The sequence below is a fragment of the Lactuca virosa genome, chromosome 9, assembly GCF_052849685.1.
Source record: "Lactuca virosa cultivar CGN04683 chromosome 9, Lactuca_virosa_CGN04683_v6, whole genome shotgun sequence".
In the NCBI taxonomy this organism is placed as follows: domain Eukaryota; kingdom Viridiplantae; phylum Streptophyta; class Magnoliopsida; order Asterales; family Asteraceae; genus Lactuca; species Lactuca virosa.
Genome location: NC_136434.1, coordinates 285,125,464 through 285,142,288, shown reverse-complemented (window position 1 = coordinate 285,142,288; position 16,825 = coordinate 285,125,464). Strand labels below are relative to the sequence as shown.

General features: G+C 34.3%; 2 protein-coding genes and 1 pseudogene across 3 annotated transcripts; all 3 read left to right on the top strand.

The window, feature by feature from the left end:
* Positions 1-1,810: 1,810 nt before the first annotated feature.
* On the top strand, positions 1,811-6,623 carry LOC145137593 (ACT domain-containing protein ACR10-like). Its single transcript, XM_079071722.1, has 6 exons — positions 1,811-2,108; positions 2,408-2,632; positions 4,204-4,309; positions 4,472-4,778; positions 5,846-6,127; positions 6,250-6,623. Exons 1-6 carry the CDS (start codon positions 1,955-1,957, stop codon positions 6,385-6,387), a joined length of 1,212 nt encoding a protein of 403 aa, XP_078927848.1. The 5' UTR covers positions 1,811-1,954; the 3' UTR covers positions 6,388-6,623.
* A 369-nt stretch (positions 6,624-6,992) lies between these two features.
* LOC145135751 (phosphoribosylaminoimidazole carboxylase, chloroplastic-like) lies at positions 6,993-10,678 on the top strand (annotated as a pseudogene). Its single transcript, XR_013720020.1, has 12 exons — positions 6,993-7,080; positions 7,499-7,564; positions 7,646-7,852; positions 7,946-7,985; positions 8,121-8,276; positions 8,371-8,701; positions 9,205-9,318; positions 9,426-9,523; positions 9,657-9,774; positions 9,868-9,947; positions 10,077-10,183; positions 10,267-10,678. The product of XR_013720020.1 is annotated as a phosphoribosylaminoimidazole carboxylase, chloroplastic-like (transcript).
* Positions 10,679-13,019: 2,341 nt separating this feature from the next.
* On the top strand, positions 13,020-16,672 carry SPD1 (P-loop containing nucleoside triphosphate hydrolases superfamily protein). The gene is made up of 9 exons (XM_079069976.1): positions 13,020-13,680; positions 13,880-14,094; positions 14,298-14,448; positions 14,561-14,752; positions 14,865-15,027; positions 15,156-15,538; positions 15,630-15,806; positions 15,898-16,059; positions 16,161-16,672. Exons 1-9 carry the CDS (start codon positions 13,189-13,191, stop codon positions 16,440-16,442), a joined length of 2,217 nt encoding a protein of 738 aa, XP_078926102.1. The 5' UTR covers positions 13,020-13,188; the 3' UTR covers positions 16,443-16,672.
* Positions 16,673-16,825: the final 153 nt, after the last annotated feature.

Here is a 16,825-nt window from a genome sequence, read left to right as displayed (position 1 = left end):
CCTACTAGTGTTTATCGGTGAAGAAATTCGACCCCAAGAAAGTTATTTCAGACTAGGAGATTAATCCATTAAGTTTCAACCGATGATGACAGCATTCGAATCGATGAAACACACCACAACAGAAACCTGCAAGATCACACAACAACCTCGCAGTACCAGGATCTAAAACGTAAAATACAGATGTTCGTTTCGATTCACAAAAGAAAACCCTAAATCGAAGCGAATAACCAATAGAACACAGTTTATGAACCAAAAATAATAAGAGTTTAGAAGAACCCTTAGATCGATCAAAAATCTATGTTAATCAAAACGAAAACAAGAACAAAAGGATTCAGAGAATACCTCAGCGATCGTGAGAAGAACAAATCTCAACGAGCATCGAAGAACAACAAAGGAGCCTAAAGCTCTGATACCATCTTAGAAACGTAAACAACTCAAGAACTTCCCAACATCATCATTTCATTCATTATGAAACATATGGTTTTACATCAACAGATTACAACTGAAACCTCACTACACAATCGCTCACTCTCATATTACAAATCTATCAGAATCTATACAAAGAACACGGAATATGAACAAACCCTAGATTGAAAACCCTAATCTACAGTTGAGAGAGAATGAAAGAACAGTTCTACAAGGAAAATATCTATTGAATGATAAAACACCTTCAACAACACACTTAAGTATATCGTGTAAAAAGATCCATGGATACAACCCAAAGTCCGCGCATAAACTCCACCCCCTTCATAAACAATTCACATCACACCCGCACAAATATATATATATATATATATATATATATATATATATATATATATATATATATATATAACTCACCCAATAATCTATAAATTAATGTTTACGTTTGAATATTAAAAATGTTAACCTTTTTATCAAGAAGACACGTAAATTGATACAATTTTTTGTAAGTTTAATTCCACCAAAGAGATTACAATTTAGAGAAGCACTAGCTTTTCTTATTGACTCTTGTCTTAGAAGGCGAGAACAAGTTTACTATGCAAAATGGAAAACATGCTTTGACTTCAATCTTGATAATAGGCTGGTGGTAGCTTCCTATTCCTAGTGGGCCGATTGTTTGGGCTACATTCTTGTGGGCTGGTTGTAGTGGGCTCCGGGTCTGTATCACCTTATGGTTGGGTTAGTAACACGTATTTATTATACTTGGTAGTATACATTGATGATATACGTGTGAACGTAAAAGGTTGAAAATGCTACTTAGCTTTAGTTTAATACTCTATAGAGCTAAAGATGGTTTGAGTTGCCGCTAATCGACCTTTGGAGGGTTTGAGAGGATATCCAAATATCTAAATATAATGAATATATTCATATTAATTATCTATCGAAATATGTTTTTTCCCCTAAAAAATATAACTATTTAGCATGTTTAATTTGAATTGTCAACTAAATTAAATTGTTATTTTATTCTATTTATTGACCCAATAATTCACTAGATTTGTCTATCGGAGAAAGACTCAGGATTTCCAAATCTTGGAAAGGCAACCAACAGCCGTTCCTTTTTCCATCCGCGGGTCCCTCAAATGACTTGATAATTAATAGATAAAAATATCGGTTTTTGTTATTGGAAAATAAATGGTAATTGTTTAAGGTTTGATTTTTGTTATAAATAACTTATTTAAATATGCATAATCACAAATTTAAGACACTAGGATTAAAATATCGAATATCATTATCAAAAGAAATGAAAGGAAAGAAATTAAAATATCCAAGAGGTAAAGTAGAAGTCAAAATACCCAACACTTGTAAGCTCCTGCCTCCATGTGTTTGTCTCCTCCTCCATTTTTGGCGGAATCTTCAAGATTTCTTGATAGCGAGACACAGAAGAACCCTTTTTTCTTCACAATCTTATCTCTTTGTGTGATCAAGAAATAATATCTGCTTCATCTAAGGAAACTAGAAAGAGAGAGAGTAAATGGGCATTCTAAATGATGATGCAGTGTTGATTAAAGAAGCAGAAAAAGCAGGAGACAAGACTCTAATCACTGTAAATTGTCCAGACAAAACAGGTCTTGGCTGTGATTTGTGTCGAATTATTCTCCTCTTTGGCCTCAGTATTGCTAAAGGAGGTATATCTTTTACCCTTTATATCGCATTTCGAATATATGTTTACTTTTTTGTGTAATATTTGAAACTACCTTTGATTCATTGCAAAACTTTGTTTCTTTATTAACTTTACTTTATTTTTAGGCATATATTCATATTTCTGTGATCTTGGTTGTCAATTAAAATGAAAAAAATCCCGTTATTAACTTTATTATTTATTAATTAGAGCTTTTGTCGGTCTCCCACGTTCGATCCCAAATCTATATTTTGATAATTATTTTAAAATATAAATAAAATCTTCGATTTTTTTTTTTTTTGACAGATGCATCAACAGATGGGAAATGGTGTTATTTGGTTTTCTGGGTGGTGGGTAAGCCGACAACCAGGTGGTATTTATTAAGAGAGAGACTACGTGAAGTATGTCCACCGTGCACCCTGCCAATGGCGGAGATCTACTACTTCCGGCCGGAGTTTCAGCAGCCGAAGCCACCAAAAGTTTTCCTTTTAAAGTTCTGGTGTACCTTTGATCGGAAAGGCCTCTTACATGGTACCCCACCTTCTTACATTATATTAATTTTAACATCGCAAAATATGTAGAATGCAAAGAATAATTTTATTTACTCCACAATTTTACAAAGTTACACATATATATATATATAACCGACACATTCTTCAAGAATGACGGTTAGGAATAACCAACCAAAATACATGAATTAACGGTCGTAATTACTTACACAAAAACTACCTTTTGAAATTGCCAAACTAGCCTTAAGTCTAGCTTACATTTCAACTGTTTTTAAAAAAACATGACAAAAAAGTGTGCAGGCTACATAATGTCACTTATAGTGTTTAGAGTGGCATACCGTAGCTTTGTACACTGTAATCTTTAAAATCATGAGAAAGAAGTGTAAGCTACAGTATGCCACTCAAAGTGTCTGCAGGATGCAATATGTCATTCAAAGTTTTTTTACAATGACATATTGCATCCATTTAGACCGTATTCTTTAAAAACCTTAAAAGAATACGTGCTGGTTGTAATATGCCATTCCAAATGTTATTTTGGCATAATGCAGCCATGCACACCTTATTCTTTTAAAACACGATAAGAAAGTGTGACAGGCTGCAGTATTCCAGTGAGTGATTATAGTGGCATACTGCAGCCATGTACACCGTGTTTTTAGAAAGTATGACAATGTCATTTGGTTTTCTTCGGTATGCTACTTAGAGTTTATACAGTGGTTTGTATTCTTAAAGGGTTAAATGCAAGAAATAGCAATGTACTTTCATTGATTTTGTTTATGCTAGCGTCTTACTCTCATTTCTTCCTAATATAGTATTGCACTTTGAAAAATAAACCCAACAACGTCATCTAAATATTCTTTAGAGAGTGATACAAGATTCCTTTCCCACTTTTCAGGATGTTTTCACATTCATTTGAACTTACAAAGATATAGTCAACATCGTGTGCAATTTTTTAATGCAACTAGGTTCCTTAAAAAGCTGGAGAAATATAGCTTACTCTGACTAAGAAGATTAATTGTTTATGTGGGAGTCGGCATTATCTTGAGTATATTATCAATAGCATGACAGAATTGTTTCAATATATTATATGTGTTGAAAGGGACTTGAAACTATTGACCCGACAACAACCATTTTATAGCATTAGCAGCTGATTTCTATGTCCACCAACTATCCAAAGTAGGTAACCTAGAAAATGGTATTCTTAAACTGTAAAAAAAATATTAATCACCAACGGAAATAGTTAAATGATTAAATCGATTAAACAATGGAAGTACCATTTTTTTTCTCTATTTCGCCATTCTTTAAAAAAAATGAATAAGAAGTCTCTTACAATAAATTTCTCTAATCTGCCTTAGCAAGTGCCAATGACTGTATTGATGTTCCTAAATTACCTTTTCTTCGAAAGATCGGATAGCATTTTTTTTGTTCATTTGTATTTGATCATTTGTAAAGTTGTACACAAATTGTCTTTAGATTCCTTTAATATTTAAGCCTTCCTAGTTCCTACATATATTTAAATCAGTACAAAGGCAACTAGGCAAGTCGATATTATATATTTTAATCTCATTGGATTTTTTTTCTTAATTTCTTTTATAGATGTAACAAAGGTCCTTTGCAAGCTAGAGCTTTCAGTTAAGAGAGTAAAAGTATTTACAGCGCCAGATGGGACAGTGATGGACCTTCTGTTTGTCACAGATACAAGGTACACATCGGTCATTTTGACCTCAAAAGTCAAAGTATATGGACACGAGTTTTTTACATTGATTATTAAGAAGAACAACATACTATTATTATAACAATAAAAATGTTACGTATTTGGTATATCTTTTACTTAACGACCTTCTTATCCTCACTGAATGAGCAGAGAACTTCTTCATACAAAAAAGCGACAAGAGGAAACAAAGAGTCAATTGAACGCGATGTTAGGAGATAACATAATTAGTTTTGAGATCGAATTGGCTGGTCATGAAGTCACAGCTAACCCTCAAGGATCAGCATTTCTTCCACCTGCAATCACAGATGACATGGACAATGCACTCATCTCTAAACGTGTATCCGTAAAATTCGACAACGAGCTTAGTCCTTCGCACACTCTCATGCAAATACTTTGCCAAGATCATAAAGGCTTGATCTATGACATCATGCGGACCTTAAAAGACTACAACATTCAGGTACTAATTTATGCTAGACTGGCTGTTGTGTACCTGATTTACATCTCACATGATGCCCTCACAGGTAGACCTGGCAATCTGTGTCTGCGTGTTGTGTATACGTGTCAGACACGAATTTACACGACATGAATTTGGCAAAAACGAACACGACATGAATTGTAAAACTTGTCTTGGGTATGAAACACGAACATGACACGTAATTAATTTGTGTGACACGTGACATGATACGAAATGACATGTTTTTAACCGTGTTACATGAAAACACGAATAAACACAAATTTAATTTGTGTCTATACGTGTTTATATCAGTGTTGCAGAAATCGGCCTTGGCGGCCGATTAATCGCTTGGCGGCCTCGAACCGATTACGATTAGGGTGCTTGGCGGAAATTGGTCAAAATCGGTCAAACTCGGGCTTGGCGGTCCTTGGCGGTCCTCGGCGGTCATAGGCGGGAAATATTTAAAAAATTCAAAAAAAAATAATTTTCAAATATTACACCAAAATTTTAAAATTTTAAATTTTTAAGCTTTCAAATTTTAAAATATTATACTAAAATTTTTAAAATTTCAAAATTTTAAAATTTAAAATTTCCAAATACTTAATTTTTTAAGGAAATATTAATTTTTTAAATAATTTTATTAATAATTTAGGGTCCCCGATTAATCCCCGCTGAGTCTGATTAATCGCTTATCGCCAGTCGACCGCCAAGCTACCGCCGAGCGATTTTTACAACCTTGGTTTATATGTGTCACGTGTTTATACGTGTCGTGTGTCGACACGAATTAAATTTGTGTTTGTACGTGTTTAAACAGGTAAAATCGTGTTTGACACGTGTAAGACACGAAACACGAATTTTAAAATTCATGTCGACACCAGTAAACATGAAACACGAATTTCTAAAACTCATACACAGAAAACTCGTGTCGTGTTCGTGTCAATCGTGTCGTGTATCAAATTGTCAGGTCTACTCGCAGGGTGGTGTGTGCCAGCTGAGGGGTTGTTGGAAGAATAACATGTTTTGGAGAAATATTTTATGAAATGAATTGATGATTTTTTATAATGTGATAGGTTTCATATGGGCGATTTACGGCGAAAGCGAAAGATTATGAAGTGGACTTGTTTATAATGCAAGTAGATGGAAAGAAGATAATGGACCCCGAGAAGCAAAAGGTGATTTGCTCGCGTCTTAGAATGGAACTTGTTCGACCTCTTCGAGTGGAAGTGATGAGTCGTGGTCCGGATACCGAGTTGTTGGTGGCTAACCCGGTCGAGTTTGCTGGAAAAGGGCGGCCACTTGTGTTTTATGACATCACACTTGCAATAACAAGTCTCAGTATACGAATCTTCTCGGTAGGTACAAAAGACGAAAATGCCCCCGTCATCCTCAAAAATAGCCATAAAAGCTTTCTTAGTCAACAGATGACTCTCTCTTGGTGCTACTTGTGTTAACAATTGATTTTATTTCTTCATAGGTTGAGATTGCAAGGCACAGAATTCATGATCGAGAATGGGAAGTCTATAGGGTACTTCTAGATGAAGGTGACGTGGCTTTGGTGCCAAGGAGCACGATCAAAGAGTGTGTTGTCAAAAACTTGATGGGATGGGAATGATAGTGGAAATAGAATCGTTGTACATTAGAAATTTGTCATGAATCCAAGGGTATTAGTATAATAGATAAGTTGTATAGTACAAGTTAGCAATGCAATCAAGTGTAGAATATAGTATGTAAGGGGGTATGAGTCATGACCCCGATCGTATATACACCATATATCATCCTGTACAATGTGCAGCTTAATGTGTACATATTTTGGCTTATAAATCATCTTAATGTGGTTGGTTGCTTTTACTTTGTGTTTTAGTAAGAATTAGTCGATAAATCAAATTACATTGATGCAATTTTGCAAATAGTGTTAGAATAGACTTGATCATTGATAGAACAGATTTTGAATCCTATAAAGTTGTTAATACTAAATATGGGCGTTACTATTCGTATCACTCACTCACATAAATCTTTCAATCACGAGGGGCACACAAACAAATTTGGGGGTATATATAGAATTTCTCAATTTTGATCTGTTAGAGATTATGACTGGACCAAAGTTGTAGTTTTTCAGAACATTTAGGGCCAGTCCGTTATTAGTTCAAAATACAGGGTTCTGATCTGAACAAATAGGTTAAAAAATATATTCATTTTCCCTCTTCACAGAAACACTAGCCGTCTCTCTGTCGCTAGGTTTCTTCACGACGGCGTACATAACTGCTGCGTATTTACTCCGCTGACCACCGGCAAGTATTCTTCACTAGTAAATGAACTTCTTTTCCCCCAAATTTGATTGATTTATGCTTCACATCTCTACTAGAACATCGTATTTACTATAATCGATTTACAAATGGGTTCCGGAAGTTTGATTTTGCATGTTTTTTGTTTATGCGGAATTGACCATTTTCTTCATTCTATCTTCGTTTTCCAGAAGATTAGGCCCAATTTTAAGAAACGTGTGAAATTGATTACGACGCATTGTCTTGAATTTCTTGGTTAAATTCCTTCCTGTAATTGAATATGAATAGTCATTCATCGTTTCCAATTGTCATAAACCTTCTGCTAGACTCTTAACTTAACTGTTTAGCTTAGGAATTAGGCTAATCCACGAGAGTCATAATTGAACACAAGATGGAATGGGATTATAACTTAGTATCATGTTTGTGCTCACATTGTTGCAGGTATTTGAGGATCTTTTAACTACATTCTTTTCACAAGTTATTGGATTCTTCCATATTTATGTATTTGTAAGTACTATTTACTCTGAAATATCTTTAAATATCTAACATACATAAGAAAATTTACTTTCTCCAATGTGTTGTGACAAGAATGCTGAGCCCAAGCAGTTTCCTTCACAACACTCCCACCCATCAAGTTGGTGTTACTTCAGCCTTACATTATAAATTACAAAAGAGGAACTTCAACAACACCTCTTTTTCTTCATGCTCTTCTTCTTCTTCATGTTCAATAATCAACCAACAAGTTAATCACACCATAACTTGTCGTGCATCCATGGAAACTGATTTTTCACAAAGGTTATATTACACTTATACAACATTTTTTCTATATATAGTTTCATGAATCTAGGGTTTCTATTTTGTAACCCTGTTTAAGTTTCAAAAATGTAGGAAGGAGAATGCATCAGCTCATGGAGTTTCTGAAACAGTTGTGGGTGTTTTAGGTGGAGGACAATTAGGACGCATGCTTTGTCAAGCAGCTTCCCAAATGTCAATAAAAATCAACATTTTGGATCCTATTTTGGTCAACATTTCCAAACCTAACTTAACTTTTTTTTTTACATAGGTGTGGAATACTAACATATGTCACATTGTTAAGTCTCCTGCTAATGTGTCATGGTAGATTATGAAAGTTGCAACTGATATTGCTTCAAAAGCTGTTGCTTCATTGGAAGGTGCTGGTGTGTATGCAGTTGAGTTGTTTCTAACAGAAGATGACCAGGTTATTAATTCTTAATTCTTTCTTTTCATTTTTATTTATAGGTAAAATTACTGAAAATGTTAAATTATAATGTATAATGTTTGAATGAATACAGATTTTATTAAATGAAGTTGCTTCTAGACCTCATAATAGTGGACACCATACAATTGAATCTTGTTACACTTCACAATATGAGCAACATTTGAGGGCAGTTGTTGGTCTTCCTCTTGGTGATCCATCAATGAAGGTGCCAGCTGGCATCATGTATAACATTTTAGGTGAAGATGAAGTATAAGTTTTATTAAATTTTTCAATAGATGAATATTAAATTTAGAAAAGTGTATTTAATATTGTATAGGGAGAAGGAGGTTTTATTTTGGCACATGAGGTTATTAGAAGGGCATTGTGTACTCCAGGGGCATCTGTTCATTGGTATGATAAACCAGGTAGGTATTTATTTTATTTAATATAAATTATAATCAGGCACTTACTAAATATTACATTTTTAGTCCCTGAGTGTAGCTGAATTTTTCAAATTTTTTTTTTTCGTGATTTGAGGTTTTGGGTCTCTGTTCCAAGTAAAATGACTATATTGCTGGGATCAAAATTGCAAATATCAGCTATAATCAGGGACCAAAAGTGTTACAAGAACCTCGAATTTTGGGACCAAAACTGCAAAAATCTGCTATACTTGGGGACTAGAAATGTAATTTACTTTGTATATTATTAATGATAGAATAATTAAGATTTTTGGTCTCTGAGTAAATTGTGGTTCTCATTTGAGATTCTTGTAATTTATTGGTCCTTGTTCAAAGCAAAATGACTAATTTTGGACCCAGAAATCGTCATTTTCTTAGAATAAGGACTAAAAATGTTACAAAATCCTGAAACAAGGACCAAAATTGCAAATAGTTTCAGGTATGTAATTTACTCTTTGTGATTATTATAGAAATGCGAAAGCAAAGGAAGATGGGACACATCACGGTTGTGGGCCCATCAATGGGAATTGTGGAAAAACGGTTGAAATCATTTGTAAATGAAGACAATGCAGATGACACTCCAGGTATGTTTTTGTAATTACGAATGGGACAAAAAGTGTAGCGAAAAAGGTGGAATTTTGTGTATGTAAAAAGACGTAAATACCCTCTCTCCTCATAATGTTTGATGCAGTGGCTCCACGTGTCGGAATCATAATGGGTTCTGATTCAGATCTTCCGGTGATGAAAGAAGCTGCCAAAGTTTTGAACGATTTTGATGTGTCTGCTGAGGTTATTGTTATTTCTTCATCTTTTGCCTTTTATTATTTGTTATTTATTTATTACAAATACAAAGCAATACTTGGGTAATTAATAAGAATTTTTTTTTTTTTTTTTTTTTTTTTTTTTTTTTTTTTGCATTCAGGTTAGAATAGTATCAGCACACAGAACAGCTGAATTGATGTTTTCATATGCTTCATCTGCTGGAGAACGAGGCATCCAAGTTATTATTGCTGGTGCAGGGGGTGCAGCCCATTTGCCAGGTTTTAATTCTCTACTTTACACTTTTATTTCTTCCAAATACAACAATTTCAATTTTTTATATTTTTCATTTTTTTCCCAAAATTTGTGATTAGGTATGGTAGCTGCATTGACACCCTTACCTGTGCGTGCTTCTGCATTAGATGGCCTTGACTCCCTTCTCTCAATTGTTCAGGTATATTATATTATATTATATACACCAATCTACTTTCATCTATTTCTTTATAGTATTCTACAAAACCTTAATAGAAAGAAATAAAAGTAAGATGTTAAATTTTACTGAAATAAATGCTATGTCTTGCAGATGCCAAGAGGAGTTCCTGTTGCAACAGTTGCAATCAACAATGCTACTAACGCAGCCTTGTTAGCTCTCCGAATCTTGGGACTTTCCGATACTGCCCTCCAAGCAAGGTTCTCTCTCTCTCTCTCTCTCTCTCTGATAAAATCTAAACACAAAGTAAAATCTTGACGTGGGCATAATTGTCATTTTACAGAATGGCACAATTCCAACAAGATGCAAGAGATGCTGTATTGGAAAAAACCCAGAAGCTAGAAAAACTGGGTTGGGAAGATTACGTGAAATCTTGACCTATTTTCCTACTATAATAGATTTCTAAATTTTAAATTTAGGAATAATTTAACAAGACTCTTCACTTGGAACCTGTTTCCTTCATCCATAAGTTGGTCATATGGGGGTTATTTTGGTCATTAAATTTGCACTCCATGCCCAATGTATGGTTGAACAATTTTGTTTGTGTTATACCTTTTTAGGGCAAGTTGTAGGAAATAGCAACATACTTCACTTTTTTTAATCAAACTAGGAAATATACTTATAATTTATTACTCAAAATAGCAGTGTAGTTGTATTTCTTTATCAATAATAGCAAATATGTGATATTTTAAGTATTATGCCAATATTGAAATTGGAATCTAAGTATGTAAGCACATTACTATTTCGAATAAAAAGTTTATTGCTTATATTGTTATTGTTAACTTAAATTAAGTGTTTAAGTTAATTAATTTGGTTAGTATTGAGCACTGATGAATAGCTATTTTGATTGTCTTATGTAACTAAGAAATCTATTTTATAAACTGTTTAATATTGAAAAAAATAAAAATTTATTGGTACTATACGTCCTTTTTTTAAGTGAAAAGTTAAATTAATGACCGAAAATAAATAGAGCTTGAGGGGTATAATAAATTCTCATATACGTACTTTATAAAAGTGTTCATAAATTGGGATAATGTATACCAAGGTTATTCAAGTATACAAAAAGCGGTAACAGTTCGCGAAATAATAACAAAAATTTGAAAGTAATGTACAAATTATAATTTGGCTTGTAATAATGAAATAAAATCATAGATCTAGTTTTAGCCTAAAAATGATCTAGTTTTAGCCTAAAAATGATGAACTTAATACTATAAGATCATAGATCTAGTTTTAGCCTAAAAATGATGGGTTTGTTTGATCAAAGGGAATCGTTTAGTACTCGATAATTTCAACGTCTTCATGGTTAACAAAATGTAAGGTTTCTTAACAATTTACAGACTTTTGATTCGAGACTCTGTCAAACACTCAAATGTGACCCATAAGTTGAGATTTTTACAACACCGAGTAAAACTAAACAAAAAAGAGAGAAAAAAGCTACAAACTTTTCTTGACGATATCCTTTGTAATCATTTGTAAGGTTTAATAAAAAAAATGTCAATTTATTACAAGACCCAATCCAGTTCCGGTTAGTTTAGTGATTTAAAGCATTAGTAACTAACATTTATGAGAACATCTTAAATGATTGTTGCAGAGAAAGTTGTAGTAGACTCAAATACGAACACGTGAATATAAACATCGTTAAAATCCGAGATCATATGTAGAAGTAACGACGTTCAGAACACAATACCTAAGCTAAACCATAAGACCTAAGCAACCAACCAGTCGAGGCTGCGGTGGCCATAAACATCAACAACACCGAACACCTTATTAATTATTGTTTCACGTAGTAGGATGCCGTGAGAAAAACCTAAAGAAATCAGTCCGTACAAAAACAACAAATACTTATTTTACAAAAAAAAAAATTATTACGGACTAAACGTGCACAAAAATATTAAGGACAAAATATGTACAAAATAAGAAATATATTATCCTGTTAAGTCAATTTTTCCTGCTTACCTGGAGTAGTCGGTCATTAGGGCTAAATGTGCACAGTTTAACAAGTTGAAGGAGGTAAATGTGGACGAAAAAAACTTAATGAACAAATGTGTACAAATTAAAAAGTATATTACCCTTTTAAGTCATTATCCATTCTAAAAATGATAAAATTAAAAAAAAAAATACAAAAATAGGGGCATTTTTGTAATTTCCTACGTACTTAACAAATGATAATTGGGGGTAGGGCTGTAAACGAACCGAACGAACACGAACATGGGCTTGTTCATGTTTGTTCATTTAAGTTAGCCGAACAAATGAACGAACACGAACGGATAAACGAACGAATTTTCTTGTTCATGTTTGTTCGTTTAACAAATTACATTGTTCATATTCGTGAACAAGTTAAACGAACATAAACAAACGAACGTAAACGAACAAAGATAAAAAAAACATGATTGAACATATATGAACATATAATATAGTAATGTAATCAAACACGATTAATTATATATGAATATAAAATGAACTTATATGAACAAACATAAACGAACTTAAATGAACAACATAAACGAGCGTTCACGAACATAATTGAACGAACGAGATCATTGTTCATGTTCGTTCGTTTAACTAAACGAACGATAATTTATGTTCGTGTTCGTTCATTTATTAAATAAACGAACATAAACGAACTTCCCGCCGAACGGTTCATGAACTGTTCGATGAACGTTAAGTTCGTTTACAACCCTAATTGGGGGAGTTAGTTTAGGGACCATACATGCGGCTTTTTGAAAACTAGAAATACGAGCTATGCGAAAAAAATTCAAAAACGGACTAAAACTGCAAATGAATGTAAACCAAGAACCAAAAGTGTAATTTACTCTTTTACAAAATAAAGTCACATACCTTCTTTTCACTGAATTTGAGATTTAAACTCTATTCCAAAATATGAGGGGGCGTTAGGTGCAATCTTCAACGAGGAAAAGTAAGTGAGAGAAGAGTGGAAGCAAGAAAACAAAGAGATGTGTGGTGAGCAATTCTTCCCTAAACACGTGGATGGCTTCAACTGTCGTATATTGCTTGCTCTCTGTTTCGTAGTCTTCAATGGAAGAGGAAGATACCTTCGAATCTTCTCGTTTTCATTTCTGATCCTCTTTCGATTCAACTCTCTCCTTCAATACCATTCAAATATCACATACCTATCTCTCTATGTACATATATACACGCAAACTTGATTGTTTGTAGAAAAAGAAAGAGAGAAATAAAGAAAACGATGAGCGCTTTGAATTCCCATTTTGTGCTTGTTGATCTGAACACGTCATGGCAATCAATTAACCAAATTCCAGCATCAACTTTTGCTTACCTTCAAACCTCCAAAATCCCAAGTTCCTTCTCAGCGGCATTTCGTCGAACACGTGGTGGTACTGGTAGGATCTCCTCCACGAGGTCATCATCGGTGCCACCCATTCGATCGCCGGAAGTACGCAGACCGAGAGATCGGTCATCTCTTGGAAATGGGTTTTTATCCCCTTCCTCGAATCCGACTTCGACATCTCAATCCCAAGTCGGATCGGAGCTCGATCTCTTTCTTGAATTGGTGCCCTTAAGGATGAGGAATAAGCTGTTTGAACATTCAGAGATTGGGAATATGATCGAGGTTGTGATGGATTTGGGTAGACAGCCCCTTGCTAGATTCCCATCAGGAGATTGGATTATCTCCGATGAGCCTGTCAATCTTGAAGATCTACGCCATGCAATTTCAAAGGTTAATTAACTAAATTACAAAAAGAACTCTTATTTAGTTATGCACACAATTAAGATAATTTGATTTGAAGTTTAAAATAAAGAAGTTAACTTTTTTTTTTTGTCCTATATAGAAAGATAACCGACTAAGATCCTATTGTATTATTAAATTAAGGTTGTTAATATATATTTTATATATCTTGTTTCTTTCCTTATAATAGATTGGTGAATTTTCGGATGACAACCGATCAGGCATTGATCATTCTTTACACCGAATAAGTGCAATTCGAAACCGCAAAAGGCAAATAATCGGTCTCACGTGTCGTGTGGGTCGAGCTGTTTCCGGTAGTGCAGAAATTATTCGTGATTTGATTGAAGGAAGCGGTTCCATTTTGGTTATAGGACCGCCCGGGGTTGGCAAAACAACCCTAATAAGGTATACCCTGTTCTGAGTCTCAGCAGCTGCAGTGTGAGAGTTTCAGTTTCAATGTGGATCTGTATTATATGTCAGTCACCTAGTGGACCACTGTATACCTGATTTATGCTTTGGGCAGGACAGTGTGGGCCAGCCCAGGGGTTGCTAACTTTTGACTGCTGTTATTTAATTAAATCTTATCTTCTTTGAATTTATGTATGTAGAGAAATTGCTAGAATGTTGGCAGATGAGCGAAAAAAACGTGTGGTGATAATAGATACTTCAAATGAGATTGGAGGAGATGGTGATGTTCCACATTCGGGTATAGGGCGTGCAAGAAGGATGCAAGTTCCAAATGTTAATATGCAACACAATGTGTGTGTGTGTTTTTTTTTTTTTTTCTTTTTTGTTAAACTTCATCTTTTGATTTACTTTTAATTAATATGTAGGTAATTTGATGCAACAATATTGTTGAATGTTTTAACAGGTGATGATTGAAGCAGTTGAAAATCACATGCCTCAGACTATTATAATTGATGAGATTGGGACAGAGCTTGAGGCTATGGCAGCAAGTACAATTGCTCAAAGAGGAGTTCAGCTTGTTGCAACTGCACATGGAGTAACAATAGAAAGCATAATCAAAAACCCTTCTCTTCAAATCCTTGTTGGTGACATTGAGGTTTGTGATTCATTTCAACTTTTCTTTTTATTTTACTTCATTCATATATTGAGTGTTTCTGATTGACTTAAATCAAAAAGAATATCTTAAATTTACAAATTTGGCCTCGTAGAGTGTGACTCTTGGTGATGATGAAGCAAGGAAACGGAAAGTGCAAAAGACTATACTTGAGAGGAAAGGGCCTCCTACATTTTCATGTGCTGTTGAAATGATCTCTAGAACAGAGTGTTGTGTTCATCATCGATTGGATGCCACTGTGGATGCCATACTTGCAGGTGCTTTATACCTCTTCAATCTTAATAATCATCGTACTTTTGTCTACAAAAGGATTATTGGGCCCACAAGGAGCCCAAATAGAACTTTGAGATTTGATCATACGATGTCGTTATTGAAAACAAAACAGGTAGACCTCCTTTGTATGAAATTCGTCGTATGGCGGATGAATCTGAAAGATCTAAAGATGTCTCCGATCCCCCTAAAGAAGCAACAATGGTTGAGATATCATACAAGGAAGATGTATCAGATGCGGAAGATGAACATCTTTCACCTGATTTTGAAAAATCGAGACGCTATGAAGATAAAAAGATACGTAAACAGGAAAATTCGCGTATTTCAACGCCAAAATTGAACAAATCAGATAACACCGAGCGTGTTTTTCAAGACATTAAGAATGACGTCGAGTCTGATGGGGAAGAACAAGATCGTTCTTCCAATATCAGAAAACTTAACAGTAAACCACAAAGCAGGACAAAGACAAAGACCCCTGTTTATGTTTATACGTATAAGGTAACCTATTTTTGATATAAAAAGGGAAAATCTTGCGTTTAATTTTTGGATTATTTTCGCTTAAAAGGTTTTATTTTTGAATGTGCCCTAGATATTGGAAGCTGACTTACAACAAGTAGCAATGGTAATGGGGCTTACAGAAGAGATTGATGTAACAGATGATATTAGTAATGCGGATGCTATTTTAGCATCAAGTTATGAAATGAAGGAGAATCCATGGATACGCAGTGTAGCAAAATTTCACCAGTTACCAGTGTTTGTTATCAAGGTATTTATTTAGTTATGTTTTTGGTTTGAGTACAAATAGAATATGTGGATTATTTAATTGTGTTATTTAGTAAAGTTTTGTTGAATCACAGTCAACTACCATGGCTCAAATGGTGAAAGCAATTAGAATGATTCTCGGGAGGGACTTATTCGGTGCAAAACTGAAACAACTGAAAAAAAACTCGGTGGATATTGAAATTGAAGACGATGTTCCAAGAAGAAAACCATCATTAGAGGAGATTGATGCCTTAGAGGTATTTTTGTTCCATTGTTGTGCAAATTTTTAAGGCAATTTTATCCTTTGTTATGTTAGTACTGAACTACTGATAATATATATTGATTGTATTGATTATAGGAAGTTCGACTTGCTATAGAGTATATTGTGATTCCAAGTGGAGAACCTGTAGAGCTTCTACCTCGATGCTCAGAGATAATAGCTCAACAACTTGAGCTTGTAAAAAGTTATCAACTGGCTGTAGAAAACTCGGGCACTGACCTCAATCCAAGGCTGCAGATTCTACCACAAAAGTTAAACAAGAAATCAGGGAAAAACTCCAAAACTAGTGCAGGCTTCATTGCACCTACGGGTGGTGTTGCAGGTACAAGTGTTGCTAGGCTGCCGCTTTTGCCTGAATAGTGCATACAACAAAGATATTGTCTCTAATTATATAACTTGTTTCACCAAATCATGTATAGTCATTTAAATTATGACCGGTCTGGTGTGGTGGTGGGGCCAGCTTAAGGGTTGTTGACACTTAAATTGTTTGTGTGGCTCGTGATTGGCCCCATGGTTGTATATTATTGTAATGTATATGATGTTGATGTTGATTTGTTATTATAAATGTACAAAATTCACACATTACCTAATGCCTTACTTGTTTATGGTGCCTCTTTCTTTTCGCCATACGGTTTTTGAGGGTTACGTTGTGCTTTACGACTTTCCACTCCACCAAGAAAGTTGTAAAACCATGTATTTATAGATATTACAACTATTTGAATCAAGAGATATTAACAAAACAA

Coding starts and splice junctions, on each gene's coding strand:
- LOC145137593 (XM_079071722.1), top strand. CDS start 1,955: ATGGGCATTCTAAATGATGATGCAGTGTTGATTAAAGAAGCAGAAAAA. Junction 2,633..4,203: donor TCGGAAAGGCCTCTTACATG/GTACCCCACCTT, acceptor TTTCTTTTATAG/ATGTAACAAAGGTCCTTTGC. Junction 6,128..6,249: donor TCAGTATACGAATCTTCTCG/GTAGGTACAAAA, acceptor ATTTCTTCATAG/GTTGAGATTGCAAGGCACAG.
- SPD1 (XM_079069976.1), top strand. CDS start 13,189: ATGAGCGCTTTGAATTCCCATTTTGTGCTTGTTGATCTGAACACGTCA. Junction 13,681..13,879: donor TACGCCATGCAATTTCAAAG/GTTAATTAACTA, acceptor TCCTTATAATAG/ATTGGTGAATTTTCGGATGA. Junction 14,095..14,297: donor GGCAAAACAACCCTAATAAG/GTATACCCTGTT, acceptor TTATGTATGTAG/AGAAATTGCTAGAATGTTGG.